Genomic DNA, 18,990 nt, shown 5'->3' on the forward strand with positions numbered 1-18,990 from the left:
CCTGAGGCATACAAATGTTTTTATACCTAACTAGTGGAAAATGATTGAACCTCTGCCATTTGTTTGCATGTAGTAGAAAAATGTATAAAAGCTCTATGCTGCGCGAAGTAAGACAGACTACTCCCTAACCCGCTTGGTGAAGGAGCTCTCCCTTAACTCGAGTTATTGAATAAATCCTGATTATTCTCTACATTTCGGACCCCGTCTCTTTCCTTTTTTTATTATTTATTTAACTTACAAGGCAAATTCAGAGGTATTTTAAATTATTTACCACAATACTGCGGATGACAAAGCCTTGCGGCTTGTCCTCCTAAACTTCAACTCATAAGAAACTAATGCAAAATTATTGTGAGCACTAGCCAAAAACCAATAACCAAAACAAATCAGCTGGTTTACTACAGGAAGGTACAAAATCGATTCAAGAGACCTTAGCGATTTTCACTGATGGCACTTTCGCTCATGCAGCTATTCCTCTTTCTCAATCTCCCGCATTTGCAAGCAAAATTCGACCCGCAAATTTTACTCTCAACTGATCAATAGGTCTGTCCTGGTGCACACAGGAATCGCAAAATCTCAGTCGAAATTTCCCTTACTCACTTAACTCACACACCGACTTGTTGACCACACCCGATCAACCTACTGAACCAGACAGATTACAACATATAACCAAGTGTCTCATACACTTGTCAACGTACTCCAGAGTCTTAGACCACACAGGGTCCGTACATCACCAACAACCATGTGGAGATTTTTTTAGCACAAAGCGCTACACACATATGAAGTTCGACGACTTCCCTACTCTCATACTGCGGAGTATGCACACTCCTACTAAACCTCAACTAGACTACACAAACTCCCTACTTTACCTCTCATACGTCACAATTCACCTGCGATTTGCTTAAGACTTTGCAAGCGCAACCTACCACTTTCATACTATCACAAGAACGCTGAGAACATACCCATCTTTACTAGTGGGATCCAGGATCTGGAAAGTAATTTCTGGCCTTAAGGGGACCTCATCTTTGCTACAATTGCCATTTCAGAAAAACAAAATTCAAATCTCATAAAATGAACAACTAACCCTAACTTAAACTACCAGCTTAACCCCTAATCACCACATAACTGGTTCTCCAAGGAAACTAACCATCAAGCTGCTACAAAAAACTGCTAGCATGCCTGGTCCTTAGTAAGTAAACTTACAAGGGGACACGTATAGGCCGATGAACCTTTTAGATCGCATGGAGTATCCTAATCACGTAGTGACCAGTGGCATCAATAATCAATATAATCAATCAGTAACCACTAAGAGAATCATTAGTCAATAAACAATTATAACCATCATGTCATGAATAACCACAACTCGATAAAGCGTTTAACAAATGTTATTGCCCTACTGATTAAAATTCTAATGCATCAGGTTAACTCAAACTTCATTTAATCAGCTCAGAATTAGTTTATTAGCAACCACCAATAACATAAACTAATCAGAACTTAAGAAAACATTTGTTCTAAAGCTTCAACGGAAGCTAACACAGAAGAGTATATCAACATAAATAACAGAGTTCAGCAAAACAGTCCGGCAATCAATTGTCACTGTCAGCGTCATCCAGAGACCCTACCTAACCCGGATTAGCATGTGGGACTTCATGCGAAAACAATTTAGAACATGAATTTGGGAAAAACATCTAACTGAGAGAAAAATTATAAAACAGCGCAGTTGGTACCTAGAAGAAAAGCACAAGTTAATTAGTCACATTTGTCATAGCTACCTATCCACAGAATGGATTAGCAACAAAGTCAGTCTTCGTCTTCAGGTCAATAGATCAGCAACGCATCAGGCTCACAAGAGTATGGGCCCAATGACAGAATCTCGAACCGCGTCTCCTGACGTCATCAATTCTCCCTCTCATTTCCCGCTTCTCATCTGAAGTTTTAGCACCTTGTCATGACTTTTTATTAGAGTTTTTCAGTCCATAACCCTAATTCCTAATTGGTCAGTCAATCAGTAGATATGATTCTAACCTATAATATTAATTTTTCAAATCTATGAGTTCTAATATTTCTTCTTTCTCAGTTCATGGATTGGTCCACTGTACGATGTCTTCATCATCCGGCTCTTCAGGTATTGAAAATGTTGCATGTGCCTCTTCAGTCAGTGCTCTCATTGTTGAAGTCCTGGGAAAGTAGATTTAGCCTACTCTACACATAATTGTGTCCAATTGACTTAATCATCTCCTGTCCATCAGTACATTGCAGAAACTTCTAGCTAAGCACACAGTTCACGGTCGGGTTATAGGCATCAGCAACTTCTACAGTGCACGGTTATTAATTCTGCTTCTGTATAAGACCTGGAAAGACTAGGCCACAGCTTCAGCTAAGTTAATTCTACAAATTAATGCAAAACATAGGTCATACCTCTCAATAGGACATATTACTACATTATTCTTATACATTTTCATTATGTCACAATTTTTTTGTTCATTTGGCACAACTTTCATATAAGTACCTGCCAATTTCTGTGGGCACATTTTCAAACGTGCACATTATTTTCTCTACAAACTTTTTGTTAATCAAAACACATAAACATTCATTAACAATTTCTAATTAGCACACTGTGTCAACAACTCATATGCCTTTCTCTGTGTATCTGTACTAAGAGCCTACAGGATCTGCAACTCCCTTTTTGCTTGATAAGTTACACCGCTCTGCGACCTCAATGTCAACACCCAGTCCATCTATGCCCGATTCCTCTCCTCAGTGTCCCCAATCGGTATTAGTTAGCTTAATAGAAGTGTCACACTATCTGACGCACAGAGAGCGCCTAAATTGCCCCATGTTAGCAACCTAGCCACGTTTTTCACACAACCACAAGAGCCGATCTTATTTGTGCTGCTTTTGTTCAATATAGCGCTAACAAGTTCCATTCGTTCGACTCTGACAATAGCGTTGCACACCCCAGAAAGAGACAATAGAAACAACCATCACCTGAAACACATTTTGTCATTGGCCGAGCTACATCTTATCTATCGCACGTTTGGTTGACTCGACAATAGAGTGATTCCCCACCGCGTCCCCCACGCAAACGTGCTCACGCTTCACCATAGAAACGGAAAACTCGCGCATGGACGGTGTCCCTTTTTTATTGTAAGTACAGGCCAACTAATTTTGACTGACTTCCGGTATTACTGAATGAGATGTAAGACCGGTGTAACTGGCATTAGAAATACATATATTTAAAACAAACGGGCATATTCGTAATACATGCAAAAATAGTTGTTGAAATGCAGGGACAACGCTATACCAATTGAAGCTTGCTGAGTTCCGCCAAACTCTGTCATGGCCGCTCATGGGACACAGCTCCGCCCACAATATGGTATTACTGACAGTGGCAGCACAGGTTGTGGGCTGTCTCGCAGCAACAGATGAGTGGTTACTCATGGCTTCAAGAAGTAGTGCACGCAAGTCGCACCGAATTCAGGGAAAGGGCAATAGCCCGCCGGACGGCGGCAATGAAGTCCGACACCAACAAGACTATCCGGTCTGGCTTTCCCCCGGTCTTCTACTCAGTCTGCTTGTTTTCACTTTTGTTTCAGCTACTTACGTGAAAACGCTGCATCCCTCGGTGCCAGGTGGAGATTCCGGTAAATATCTCAATTATGTCACTGTGAGTGTACATGCTAACATTTAGGAACAGTCATACAATAGGGCGAATTACAAAAAATCATGGAGGGTCGACTTTAATTTCTCATTAGCCTGTACTGGGGATGAGGAAATTTATAAGCAGTCTACTAAAATATAGTAATTTCTGCAAAAAGGAAGTTTCCTACTTAAATTTAATGTTGGGAACGCTGCGTGGAGCTAGTTTCTAGTCCAGTGCAATTTGTGTCACTGTACTGCATTTTGGATGTTGTTTCCACTGGGCTTCTTAAAAAAAGTGAGAGCAACGATCTGAACGTTACACGCCTAGAACTGGAAACTATTCAAATGCGTTGACGGCAGCTGAAGTGGTTAGCATACACGGAGCATTTCCTCTCGACTGTATGTTTAAACACCGGCCCAAACGTGTAATTAACGTTCCCGTGTATGCTAGGTTGCACCAGAACCTGCGCTGTTTCTTATTTACTTTTAATGCCATTTTTTATTCCGTGTCATCATTTTTCCTAGCTGGCAGGCTCTAGTTTTCCCATAGCAAGAATCTGTGCAAACTATAATCACTCGACCGTTTAACCTTCTACAGAAGGAGAAGAAATCTCGTGTTATGGTTTACACGCCTATAAACATTGCTCAACAGTTTTGGTGAGGATGTTTCAGGATGTGGTCGCTATCGTGTTCTCAGTTAATGTAAGCAGGATATTCCTGAATCTGTAACACAAAAGTTAAACATTTTGTCTTACTGCTCACCCTTTAAGCCCTCTGTTTACAGCATCACTTCAAATTTGATGTCATTTTCTTAAGTGTGACTGGTCAGCGCAGTTTTCTGTTAACTTATAGTTGCTAATTCTTTGAGTTAGTTTAAAAAAAAAAAAATTCGCAGTGACATTGCTTTGTTAAAATGCCTTCACTGTGCTGCGCTCATCTCTAGACTGCAATGCAGCCTGTCGCCAGGCAGTTCATTCAGAGCTCCATTGTAAGAACGTCAGAATTGCAGCATGTCTGCGGCACACAGCAGCTAGGTGGGTAAAAAAGTAGACTAGCAGGCGTGGCACGCAAAGGAGGGTGAGTTGAGAACTAAGGCTTTGTGATCTGGAAACGGAGGCAAGAATTGGCAAAGCCAATAGATATCGTCTCAATGTGTTACTGCGTGCAAGCATTATTATAGCGAGTACCTTTTTTGTTCTTCAATCTGAAGTAGTGTAACTTCTTACTGTTATACAGCAAACACATCTAAATGCGACAAAAAAAATGAAATGTATCCTCAAAGAAAGATTATCTAAAGTACCAGTGATACAAAACCTGTAGTGTTGATAGAAAATTGGACAATCAAAGTGCATCAAAAGTACAAAGAACATTATTACGAAGGACAATTGCAAATGCGAAGGCATGTCCTCTAAAATGGGCCCAATTTCTTTAGGTCTTTCCAGCGATGCTGCATGTGCTCTCGCCTGTAAGAGATATTGTATACAACAAGGGGCTTGGAGCCTGCCCGTTGCTTACCATTCATTGCCTTCATTACCACTCCTATTTGCTGCCTTCTAATTAGCCAGTGCGTGCCAGCTTCATTTTCCCTTTGTTTGTGTGGAGTGTGGACCACATACTGATTGCTTCAATGTGCTTAGTGTCCTCCCACTGCTTGCGCTGTTATTGAGGTAATATTTCTCTTTACTCTTCATATCACCTCCGCCTCCCCTGGTGTCGGCGTTGTTTTTAACCCCTCCTACCCATCATAACAAAAAGGCCCTATAGCTTGGCCAGTGCTGTTTTTTTTCTTTCTTTCTTTCTTTCTTTCTTTCTTTCTTTCTTTCTTTCTTTCTTTCGCCTCCCACCCTCCCTTCTTTGTTCTCTGTTGTACACCTACCTTTCACCATAAGAAACAAAACTGCTATGACATGTTATACTGCACAGCAGCTTTACTGCTGTAAAGTATGACTAAAACATATCGGCAGAACCGCTGGCTCTTGCATGGGCGAGACTTATTAGCTTTGCAAGTACTTGTTTGAAGCCAAATCTTTATAAATAAAGCAGATGATTTCCTCATATCTTTTTAACGCAACATTTCAAAGGGATAGGGATTGCCTTTTAACTGTCAGATATTATTTTAAACAGAATAACTGGGTCATCTGTTTCTCATAGAGTTTTTAAGCTGCGTGTGGAGTGTGTCTCCCAAAGAGCACAATCTAACTGAGACCAGTTACAATATATATATATATATATATATATATATATATATATATATATATATATATATATATATATATTTATTCCTCAAACAAGTTATACGTAGATAATATCAAAAGTTCAACCAACTGCCTCACAATTTAGTTTGTACACTTTTCAGGCAAAGCTCACGGTTCACAGTAATTGCAGTGTTTGAAATAAATGAAACAAAGAGAGTATAAGACTAAATATATCAAAATCATTGCGTGCAGGGCCTACTATCCGAAAGGTTGATGTTCAGACACCTTTAAAAATAATCCGTTTTACATTCTAACCGTCTGCTGCAGTGTTTGCTGAACCTGCGTACTGCTGTGTTTTGCTTGATGGTTAACTCTTCCAAGACACACAATAATAACCAGGTGTATAATAAGTGACAGGAAGAGTGCTGTGATGCGTGCTATTATCTTATAGAAAGGGAAGTGAAGTGATGTGCTAAGAAACATGTTGTAAACTTATCAGTCACATAACGTTTTACGTTTGAACACCTAGATACAATAATTATTTTCCTTTAATACAAAGTAACTTGAAAGGTTTGAGGCTTGTAAAAGATTTGTTAAAGATTGTACTTGTGTGTAGATGGGGCACAGCTTGTTACTATTGAAAAGAAAACAAACAGATAGACTGTAGCATGATCACCCAGATGTGAGGAATGGAGCTCTGGCTGTTTCTCTTCTGTACTCACCAAAAAGTTTTTTGTTGTTGGCATAAATGAAGGATCAATACTGATGATATTAAACAAGCATTGTGGGATATTAGATGCCCTGAACCTAAGGTAGCCACCCAAAGTCTTGCAACATTACAGGTTTTGTTGATATTGGAAGACTTTAGTGTGACCATCTTGGTGTCTGGCTGTCCTGACCTGCAAAGGGACAAACAATAAGATGGCCATAATAAGGTTTCAGATAGCTTGGAAAATACATGAGGAAATTGCGGTTTGGTGTCCTCCCTTTTTGGCCTCCACTTCACGAATGACCCTAAAACTATCCAATTAGGAGCTGAGGTGGATGATTTTTTTTTTTTTTTTTTTAAAGTTTGTTTAAGGTTTTCAAACAGCGCAAAAGTTATTAGGAAACCCAAACATTCATTTACCATGGTAATTAGTTCCTAACTAGAACTACACAATGTCTCCTATTTTATTTTATTTATATATATATATATATCTCACTGGAAAAAAAACAAAGGCTACAGGGACGTTATAGTTAGGTTTTGAATTTACTCGTACAAAACCATAGAAATTCAGCAGTTATAGTTAGATTTCTTTCAAGTCACTATAACTCACGCCCTAAGGTAACTATAACTTGCGCGCTCGCCATCCAAAGTTGTCTGATCAATAATTTTATTGAAAAAGTTGCGGTGATAATATGAAAGATGGGATAGTTGATATCATCAATGATATAATATGTGGCATAAATAACTGTGCATGGCGAAGGTGCAACTTATAGTTCCCTTCGGGCATGTGTTATAGTTACTTTAAAGAGCTCTATACCTGCTGAATGTCTATGGTTTTATACGCTTAAACTCAGAACCTTTCGATAACATCAATGGAACCTTTGTTTTTTTTTCAATGGCTTTTTTTAACATAAAGTAATTTTAATTACTTTGAGTTAATCCAGTTACCAGCACACATAGCCTTTGGTTGTGTGCATCTGGGTTTGGCCACAATGCATGGCCTGTGGCCAGGCCCTGCAGCCAAGCCGTGCAGCAAAACCCTTATAACCACCCAACTGCACACAGCCTTTGGCCATGTGCATCGGGGGTTGGCCCCAGGGCCTGTCTTTGTCAGTGGATCTGTGAGTGGGTGCGTGAGTGTCTGGGGTGTCTGAGTGGGTGCATGAGTCTCTGAGTGCATGTATGAGTGAATTAGTGTATAAATGAGTCTGTGAATGTTTTTTTTTTTTTTTTTTAAACAAATTTTGTTTTATACATATTCTCGAATGTCCTTGGATATTCGCAAATATTGCTTCTGGTGAAGCAAATTCATTTTAAACCTATAATTTGACCCTAAAATACCCCTGTATCACACAGCTGGGGTCAGGGTATCTCCACCCTGACCCTTTATACCACTTATCATTTTTATTTTCTGCTCCGGGGACCCTCTCCCATAACATAAAAATGGCAGACACAACTTTCTAGTCAGGTTGCAGCCAGCTAATCACATCATTCTTGTTGTCCCACGCATCTGCAAATTCGCCACAATCATTGTGAAAATTGGACGGCCAGAGATATACACGTTTTCCCTTTCATTTCTCAAAAATACTGAACAGATTTACACCAAATAATCAAAAACATAATATGCTTACCGAAATCTAGCTTTCTACCAAATTTGGTGTAATTCCGTCTAGTGGTTTGAGCTGTGGCAGTGTCTAAAGGTCTTACAGGAATTAACATGGGAAACACAACCTTTTTGACCACCCCCCCTTTTTTTTTTTTCCTCCAAACCTCTTGACGGATCACCCCAAAAGTTTCTATGCCCAATAAAAATCACCAGCACACTTTGTATGCAAAATTTTGTGAGGATTCGTCAAACCATGCCAAAGATATAGGCAAGTCAAAAAACGCCTTTTCTTTGGAAACATGGTCCCAACTATAACTACCTAGTGGTGAGTGTGTTCGTGCGTGCACTTATTTGCCTAGTCTGTGCATGGAAGTTTTTGCAGTGATCTGTCAAGCGGGGGGTGGTGGGATTTGGTGGTGAAGGGGTGTCGCAAAATCTCCATGCATTTTCTGTAGGCTTCTTTAAGAACCGCTACCACAAAAAGCGTTGAACGGAATTACATCAAATTTGGCAGGAAGCTAGATCCTGGTCCGAAGATTGTGCTTTTTGTGAGAAATTAATGTTCACACACATTTGTATATCTGGACGGATGGGTTGAAGGACTCTCAAACCCAATTTAAAAAATATATGCTTTGATTTGCTCAGGGAGCTTTTTATTTCCCTTGGGCCTTCTTGCTCAGCAAGCTCTCTAATTGGCTGCCAGCAACATGAGAAACAAGCATTTGCAATGCACTAGGGTCTCGCATTTCTCTGAGTTACAGCTATTAGCAGTTGTAAACTCCCAACCGGATTTTTCTTTCCACATTGAAAGAAAAAAACAGCTACAGTTCACTCGTAATGAAACCTATTGGCAAAAGTGAAATTATCTACGTAACCGGCAAAAGTGTAATTAACTGTGTAACAGGGTCGGTGTTATGCAAAACGCTCGACTTCTATCAAGCGAGATTGCTCTGTGAACAAAATATAAAAAGTAGTCCACAAATCTGATGGGAAATAGCGAGCCTCACATGTTTTCAGTACTTGGTCGCTGCGCTCGAGGAGGGTTAACCACCGGAAACGTGAATTTCTGTAGTGTGTTTTTTTTGGGGGGTTCAAAACATTACTGTTGTCACTGACATATTTTCCTAACTATAACATTACATTAATCTTTGGTTTGTCAGTGAATATACAAACTCCTCTGGGCAGATCCAAGATGAGATTGATAAATTATCAAAGCAATGGCTGAAAACTGTTGATTCAAACAAACCAATGGTTCAAATCGGCTGGCAAAAGCACTTTCTGTAGTATTTAAGTTGAAGTGACCTAATGTCACCTCAAAATGTTTTTCACTTTGCCTGTACTGCTGCCTCGCTCTTTCCCGAAAGACTGTGTGATCCGGTTCTTCTCTAAGAAGCACTGTACATAGTCTTTCAGTGTTGTTCTTTCTGCCATTCTAACTGTTTTCCTTTTCACAAGATGTTAGGGGTAGAAAATGGATAGAGTTTTAAAATGTTTTATCCACAATGACTGAATGATAGGATTCTCTGTGAGGAGTTTCTTTAATCTTGGCTAACATTATCATGTTCACTTCTTTGCAGACAGCCATAAGACAAGACCAGCGCCTAACAACAAACCTTACCTATTGTGTTTGGTACTATGTCCCAGAGTTGTGGTCCCAGAAGTGAAACACCAATACCAGCTGCATTTCTCCAAATATGTTACCCATCCTAACTACTTGACCTGAACATTCCACTAGCCTGGCATTGAAATACTGTTGCTAACTCACCTGACTGAAAGGTCTTGCCCTTCATTTGCAGCCACCCATCGTCCCTGCATCTTTCCAGACTATGATCACAACTGTTTGGTCGCGTAGGCTCTCATCATTCTAATGAGACTTCTGGATTTCGAGTGGCAGAATCGCCTGCGGTGCAGGAGACTGAGTCTGACCCAATACAGGTGACACCTGTCGCTCCAATCCGGGTTCTGCTCTGGCTAACTAGCAGTGCCTCTTCTCTACCTAAGGGCACGGATGATTGGGCAGCCGAGCGCATGACATAACTGGTTTCTCAGGGATGCTGTGATCACTCGGGTCTTATCCATTTCTCTCAGTTACATTAGTCTCACATACAGAATGATAAACAGAGGCAGTATATATTTATATGCTTTGATAAAGCAACTGCATCTTAGATAGCAAAGCGTGGACTGCAATAACCAGGACGATACAGCATGACAAGATAAAAATTGTGACAAGGAGAGTAAAACATAAAAATAATGCTACCATAATGTCCTTAGAGTCAACAGACTAATTCCTACCTAGGCTATGATAGAGCACAGCGTGTTAAGCTTTAATTCTGCCCTTCAGGTTCTCCTGGGAAGATATCATCCCCCATACCTGAGCAAAGGCCTGAAGTCTGCATAAGCAACTGTTGCGAAGCATTCGTCAATGAGCATACAGTCGTGGTTCTCTGGCTGGAATCTCCCTCTAACATGTAAGGGACAAGGAAGTGTTTTTATAGTAAAACAGCTGATGTTGTGAGAAAATGTCCCTAAGTAAGGATTTGTGTTTTCTATGAATGTCAGAGACTAAACTTGTACCACGTTCACCGGCAACCTATCTTACTGCAGCCTTGGAAAAAGCACAGAGAGAGCAAGAATGTCTTGTTTGAGAACAGAGTGCTGGCCTAGGTGAAAACAGTTAGACAGAAAGAAATAAAACAAGACCGTAAAAGTGGCTATTATAACACTTATAAAGCAAAGCCGACTAAAATATATCTAGGTTAAAGTGCACAGCGGCAGGCCTAGTATGTTAAAATAACGTGCATGAGGCTCTAACTAAAATGGCTACACTACAGTTTCATCCACTTCCCCCCCCCAACCAAATCTTGCTCATCTGTTCACTGCACACCCCACAACGATTTGCCTGTGAACTTTATTACTACGATCTCCTTGCGACCAGTAGGCCTCACCTAAAATAACCATTATTTTTCACATTAATTACAGAGAAAAGCACAGAAAGCGTATTTTGATCAAGGCTACCTGCCCGCTGGGTGGAAGAGGTCTTTGCTTTGCCTGTTTCTCAGCATTAACTCTTGTCCTCTAGAAACCATTCATGTACTGCACTCACTCAACTTTGTTCTCACCTACTGTGAAATCCATATTTTACATAGGTCACTTTAGAGGCAACCATTGCTGTTTGCTCAAGTTTAGGCCTTTGGTTAGCTGTATCTAGGACAGTAAATCTGTAAAGGAGTACAATAGGAGCCCTGGGCATCTTAGCTTAATGTATCTAGATCGTCACAAAACATGCAAACTAGTACACGATCTTCATGTTCATCCCTACAAAGTTGACTGGAATTGCACCCTAAATGGAAGTAGATGCTTTGCTTGCATAAAGAACCACAAACCAAGCATCTTGTATCCAAACCAGTGGTGGTTCAGTGTCCTTGAGTGAACCGATGTTTAAGTGTCTTATGAAGGTGGGTCTACATGGCCATTACTACGTCCTTCTTTTCCAGGCTATGTTGAAGCATTCATGATCATGAACCTACTTTCTCCTATCCTAGATATGCTAGATAACTAGCTGAGGTGCATCCCTAATAAGGTTACATGCTGAGCCATAATTTCCCATCTCTTCACCCTCCCACACCCCACAGCAGAATGTTAGAAACTCCACTCTGCCTCTTCCATACACAGCACCAGACATCTGTTGACACAGTAGGCACAACCTTTGACTTTCAGGCTATACCGTTGGCTCTTTAACCTGATCCCTCAAGTGTTTATCCCTGCAAAAGCTTTGTAATTCAACCTGCCTGAATTAGACTCTTCCCATCCACCACAACGACAACCACCATTCTGCAGACAAACAGGTTAGTAAAATCAGAGGGAGTGTGCTTCATCAACTACTCCATAATCCAAGTAATGAAGGGAATGTGCAAAAATGTTTTATTGCATCCTTGCTCAAATTCAGAAGTATTTCTCCTACTTTTCCAGTCAGTATCCTCGGGAGGGAGACCTCAAAACTGATTGCCTCTGTCTCACCCCAGACTTGTAGTCTTTTACTGAGGTACTGAAAAGCCCATTTCCATTTTCAAAGGCCCTCTCCCATTCTTTGCAGTAAAGCTAGGCTGCAACCTCAGGCTGATAGCATATCTGTACACCAGTGAAAAAAAATATTTCCCAGGGAACACTTAGCATCTTAAAGACTTTGAAAAGATTCTTCAATCATCTTGGGCTCCTTGTTGGGCTGCCTGCCCCTAGACCACAGTCACCATCCCTTTGCAGCCGCATTCTTCTGGGAAAGTCTCTTGCCAGAATTGACATTCTCATGGTTTCTGTGCTTCATTTGACATTCCTGCAGTCGATCTTTGATGCCTAGTTCAGATCTGACTGTTTTCCTCCTACATCTCATCTAAACACCGACTTCCTAACAGCCTGGCCCACCCACCATCTGTTGTCACCCCCATCCATTGTCCTCCACTCGCTCCCCAACCACATAAGCTTCAAGGCTTATTCTGCCACATTGATAACTATGAAGGCACGGAAGCCAACCTTTTCCACTCCATGGGCAAACCTCACCTCAAACTTCTTTCAGTAGAGACAGCTGTTGCTTATCACTTGGTGACTTAATTCCTTTTGTGCCTGTGACCCATACATTTACTAATAATTTCAGACAAGCAGTCTTCAAGTCGCCTTTGAACTTCCATGAAAATATTGTTTACTTGAGTCGCTTGCGCCTTTCCATCACAGAATCCTGGCTAGTAGATTTTTATCTGTATGTTATCCAATATTGTCTTATCTGCTGAAACATCCTTTTGCTCTGCAAACTAGTGCAGGAGGATAGAAAAGTGACTGTGGCTTACCATTTGTGCCAAGTCACATGAGGTGCCAGTCCTTGGAGGGCCTGCATGTCAAATGCTTCATTGTCATGGCAAACTTGTTCATCTGTGCATTTTTGATCACTTCTCAGAGAGTGGCCTGGAGCCTTTTTACAGACTTTCCAGACCTGGTCTGACTCTTGCTGGCCATCTCAAAGCTTATTTCTACTGGGTGACCTGAGTATATAGGCAAAATACTAATTAAGTTCTTCAATGATTTACCCTCCTTCCTACACAGCCGGACATCCTTAATCTAATTGTTCCCCATATCCTGAACCTTTCACCTTGTTTCTTGGTTTTATCCATGCTCTCAACATTTTCTCTATTTCAGGCAGCGTAATCTTTACAAAGACTACGTTGGACAGCAACGTTTTGGTGCTGAAGCATGTCCGTGTGAAGGCAGACACCCTTCTTTAACATTGTCTACATATTGAACTTTTACATGTCTGAACCATCAGAATTAGAAGCATTGATGGCTAAGAACATTGCAAACCCTTTGTCAGATGGCACATTACCATAAATGCTAGACAAAAGCTCTGTAAAAGTGATGGAGTATGTCAGTTTTCCATTGCCGTCTTTATTGCCTGTGCATTTGTTGCTGAGGCTCAAACGTGTTCTTCACCAACTAAGAGAGCCCCCTTCCAAATATGCAGTTCCAAAACTGAAAACTCAGACAAAGTCAGGATTGTGTTGTAGTTAATCACAAATTTGAATCACTTCTATTAAACTGATTCAAGGCAACCTCCATCATGAACTATTTTACATCATGCTGCACGCCTGAGTAAAAACACACCAGAATAAATTTGTTACTACTCATAAACCAACACAGGAGACTTCAGTTGCAGGTGAGAAGATTGAATATTTAAACATTTTAAATGAGCAATATAAAAACCACCAGTCTTCAGCCAGTGTATCTTCACAGTTAACTGCCCAACTTTAAAATCCTGGCTCCTGTGACATTCTCAAGACTCCAGCAGCAGGATCGCACCATGGAATAGGAAAGATTCCACACCAAATGTACATAGAAGCACAGGTAGGTTATAACACAACACCCATGCATATAATAAAACAAAATTGTAGAATCAAGAAAATTAACATCTAAAATCAAGGAACAGAACAATGAAGCAAGAGGAGCAATGCTGATTAAATTAGTATAAAATATACTTAAAAGTCACGAATAAGAAGAAAGAAAAATTACAAAGCAACAGTTGCAAAAAAGCCAATTAACTTATAGAAATGTAAGATAGTATTTGTTTTAGAAGTCTGAAATGAAAGAAGCAGGAGAAGATATCCTTGGCAATTTAGGATAAACAATAAAGCTTACCTTGAAAAATGATGCCCAAGTTGCGCACTATAGACGCGAGGCAGTTTGGTGACTAGTGACCTAACCCACCAATTTTGGGACCAGATCGAGGAGGAACACCCACTAGACCTCTCTGTTGTCAGAATTAAGCTACAAAAAATAAAACCCTCCTCACCCATGGAGTTACAGAAGAGACGCACAACTAGGCCTTTGTTGGTTCTGTATGTGAGTTCTCAACATATGTTTGCCACAGTTAACCACAAAATTGCCAGAGGCCATAACTCATCTGGCAGAATTAGAAGACCAATTCTTTTTGCTTGCTTGCTTCCTTTCTTAACATGCTTCATTAGCATATCTATCGCCACCAACATTTCCCAAAGGGTCTAACAAGAGTGTGTTTTCTAGACTCTGATTGGTTTATGGCACCAGTGGCAAGGATCTTTTTTAACAATAACCACAAAATGCATGTTATTGATACACAGATTAACATAGTAGTACCCAACTAGAAAGGTAATTGTCTGCATGCAAGGAAGGACTATCTGATAACACATGTACAAAAATGAATACATCAGCATTGCCTGCAGATAATTAATATAGTTTTACATATCTTGGACAATACTGCCTCAATTCCATTTATTCCCCATGCTATCTCGTTCCTCCACAATTTTCTTTTGTTTCCCCAATCTGGCAGTTACCCTAGATGCAAGCTGGTCACTCATTCCACAGGGGAATAACTTCACTAAAAGCTCGCTGTCCCACCTGGGTGGAATCCTCCATTTACTATTCCTGTTTCGACAGATCACCATTGTTCTTGGGGTAGTTGTGTCCGGGAAGAAATATTTCAAAGCAATCTGTGAATAGCCAACTAGTCGAATGATGGTCATGTGTCAAAGAGCACGGAATCATGGCTCCCACCTCGGGGCAAAAGCTGCACATGCAAGATTTCCTCCCTGTAGAAGTTGGAGTTCGATTTTTTTTTTTTTTTTTTTTTTTGTGAGAAATCGTTATTTCTAGAATCTTCTTTATGATGTATGGGGCGATGATTAGACATAATGATAAAACGTTTTCCTGGGAATTCTTCATGAACAGAGGAATATATACGGTAAATCAACTTTATGCTGATGGTTACTTTGTTCCATTTTTAGTTCCATTTATGAAAATTTTATTTGCCTACCTCTGAGTTTGTCAGTTATGGGATTGTCTATTTTTTTACAGCATTCGTTAACTGTGAAGAATGGCAACATCCCCATTTAGTCTCAAAAATGATTATTTGTGCTTCTAAACTTTATAATCTTTTGAAAAGACAATAACTTCCTAGCTAAAGTGCATACTGCTTGTTCTCAATATTTGCGTCTTCATCTGACGGATTCTGTCTGGCTCTCAACTGTTAATGCAAATGTTTTGAGTCATTGGTTATCAGCCTTTTTTTAAACTAAACAGAGGTTACATTTTAGGAAACATGCCTACCTGTGGTTATGTGTGAATGAGGCTCACTCTAGAAAGGGGCTTGTGCTAGGGAGTCTTGTAGCAAGGTGTTCTCTTTGTCATTTGATAGGGTATTGTGATCAAGTCGCTGAGGACGTTAAAGGATCTTACTTTTGACTTGCTACTCTAAGCAGTGCTTTCATTTTACTTTGTGTGAGTGTGAATTTGTCTTTCCTTGATTAGTAGCTGCCAAAAAAAAAAACAACCTTATGAGTTTAAAAAAAAGAAGAAAAAAAAAGAAGCATACGTCACAAGTTGAAACTTGCAGGGTTGCGTCCTGAATGAAGTACCAGTAGTCATTGTCTCAGAACTGGATAATTTAATTACCGTTTTTATCAAAGGCAGATCTGTGGTCCTGCTGTGGTTTGTCTGGTCCTTGGCTTTTAATACCATAAATCATTCCAACTAATCAACTGCATGCAGGCTTCAGGAATATGTGGCGTAATGCTGGACCGTCTCAAGGATTTCTTTGTCAGCTATACCTTGCATGTTTCTTTGCCTCTGTGTAGGTCATCTTCCTGTTTAGTGAAGTGAGACGGTGCTGCAAAAGCTCAATGATATCACCCTTTGTATGCAATTGCATATGTGCATTTAATTCTGCAATTTGGGTTTGACCTATTTATGTATATGGGTCAACACCTGTTGCTAAAAGTAAATTTGAACATAGAAACACCTACATTTTCGACACTACCAAAGAGCTGGATTTTTCTTAACCACCCAAAACTAAATGTAAGTAATGCAAAATACTCTTTACCATTAAGAACTCACCCATGTCTGTATATAATTTTTTGCCTCTAGAATTCATAGTGTCCCGACCACAGCCAAAAGTGGTATAGAATCTGGCATTCAAAATTGATTCAGAACCAGCCCTAACCCCCACAAATCAATATAGTTGTGCCATTATCAGGTACCAGCATTTAAAACATTTACATGATTTTCTCTCATAATGTTATCTTCGTGAATACATTTGTTTCGTATCACTGGGAATCCTGCAACACTATGTATTTGGGGATTAAAAACAATTGTAAGCTGCAGCTTCTACAGAATGTTGTTGGCTGTTCATTACGGAAATTGAAGTGTTCTTGTATAGCCAGCTTCTGCTTCCTAACAATTTCAGCTATGGTTACCTCATTTCCCAAAGACAAATGCCAGCCGTTTGCTCAAGTTTTAAAGTTTTGTAAAGGCCCAGACTTGATTCTTAAATAAGACTTTATATAAAACCGACCATATTCATTTTTAACAATAGTTTGCTACCTTTATTGACTTTAACTATTAGTCCTAGATCATTTTGGCAGCTCTATAATTTTTTATGTACTTTTTGTTCATATTTTCTATTTTAAATATGTACTAATGAGAGGAAAACAAATACCGACTTTAGGTGATTTCCTTACATTTTTGTAACGGCTAGGACATTAAAATATTGGTCATGATAGTAAAAAAAAAAAAAACTGTCATGTGTTAAATCTGTCTGAAAGCATAACATTAAAATTGGCTTTAGTCAGATAACAGTGCACTTTAACTCTTGTATTTAACTTTTTCCAAGAATTACCACTCCACACCAAGTTTCACTCATCAAGTTTTGCATACTTATTTGCAACCTTGTAGAGAAAAGAGCGAAAGGAGACCAAACGTCTTCAGGAGTTACAGCAAAGCTTTGAAACTCCAAACTAAAAACCTGTTTATAACCAAATCTTTTACAGTTCAGACATCCTGTCAAAACATAGTTGTACACACTCTATTTATTTTTGTTAGAACAAAGTTGACTTCTACAGTGCCAAGAGAGCCATGGGGATTTGAGACACTCAATAGGCAAAGTAAATAAAAGTAAACCTGCCTCACGTAATCAGTTCCTAGATCTTCATTGAACTGAACAAAGAAGTGCTAGGAGTAAATTAGTTGATTTTTCTTCTCAGGGTAGTACTACAAATGCTAACTGTGAAAATTGCTTTTATCATCTAATAAAAAGGATAAATCTGTCTTTCCATCGTTTCATCATCTGAATGTCGCAGCATCATTTGATGTTGTCAACTGCATGCCCTCATACATAAATATAGAACAAGAATAGTTTCCCCTTGGTTTAGTGCTCTCATGTGACAGGTATACAAATATAATAGCTGTAGTTGAGGACAAATTCCAGTTTCAGAAAAAATGTAGGGAAGCTATTGAATGAATCAGACTGTTTTTGAATGCTACCTAAAATTCTCAGAAATGTGTAAGCAGCTTATAAAATATTAAAACGAACACTGGACCTCCTTGTTGCTTTCGAAATACAAAAAATATGTTGTAAATACAAAAACAAATACGGTCAGATTTAAAAAGCTTACTAAAGACAGGTGTTTAGTATTCATGATCTACCAAAGAACTCCCTCCAAATATGCTTTGAACTATGAACTTCATAGTATGATTATCTGTGCTTTATTCCAGTAAGGGCAGTACATTCTGATGTTTTATTATTCACTGGGCCAAAATTCATCTATAAAAATGCTTTTGCCAAGAGATGCAGAGAGAGAGAGAGAGAGAGAGAGAGAGAGAAAGAGATTTAGCCAAAAAGTGTTTTCAAACAAGTATACAGGGTTTACGTGCATGTCATGTGCTTTGGAATATGTCATCAATACCGTGTAGAGAGTTATAAGGGGTCATGTTGGGCTTTTCCCCCAGATCAGTGGAACTGTAAACACCTATCCATATCAAATATTTGTGCTTCCTACTTATCAGGATTTTGGCAACTTGATTTCAAACGGGAAGATAGCCTTTGAAAGTCTCCTTGACTTATCAGTTTTGAGTGGTTGGGCAGTTTTGGCTTGGTTCATGGAAAGGTTGGATACATTTTAACAAAATCATTGCAGTGTCTGTAAAGTTGGAATGTTTACCTTTGAAAGAGAACACTTATATAACAATGTAGTAGTCCATATACAGTACATTGTGAAATCAATATTAGGAAATCTAATAATGCAAACAAGCTCACAAATTACTGATTGATTATTACAATTATTGTGATGACTGTGGTCCATAATCCGATGATCATAAAATACATGCATCACAATCATTTATTTAAAAAAAATCTTGTACCAATGTTAACCTACAGAACAGAAATTTAACCACCAATCCTTCACCAGGTTTAGTGTCACCATAATAAAAAAAACACTGTTCACAAAGTAATGATTGCAGCACTTTATCTTGTGAACAAACAGTATAATGCT

The 18,990-nt window shown here is 39.4% G+C and overlaps 1 protein-coding gene across 3 annotated transcripts in view; it reads left to right on the plus strand.

Moving 5' to 3' along the window:
- The first annotated feature begins 3,076 nt into the window (after nt 1-3,076).
- The window catches only part of TMEM260 (transmembrane protein 260), a 413,639-nt gene continuing 397,725 nt past the window's right edge, over nt 3,077-18,990 (plus strand). The window contains exon 1 of one of the 3 annotated variants that reach the window (XM_069207434.1): nt 3,077-3,144. Coding sequence is in view for 1 of the 3 variants with exons in the window: in XM_069207432.1 (XP_069063533.1) it covers nt 3,347-3,641 (295 nt within the window). In the remaining 2 variants the exon portion in view is untranslated. Of the gene's footprint in view, nt 3,145-3,309; nt 3,642-18,990 lie in introns of those variants that run through there. The other 2 variants (XM_069207432.1, XM_069207433.1) reach the window with 2 other exon arrangements.

Source organism: Pleurodeles waltl, chromosome 9 (genome assembly GCF_031143425.1).
Source record: "Pleurodeles waltl isolate 20211129_DDA chromosome 9, aPleWal1.hap1.20221129, whole genome shotgun sequence".
In the NCBI taxonomy this organism is placed as follows: Eukaryota; Metazoa; Chordata; class Amphibia; order Caudata; family Salamandridae; genus Pleurodeles; species Pleurodeles waltl.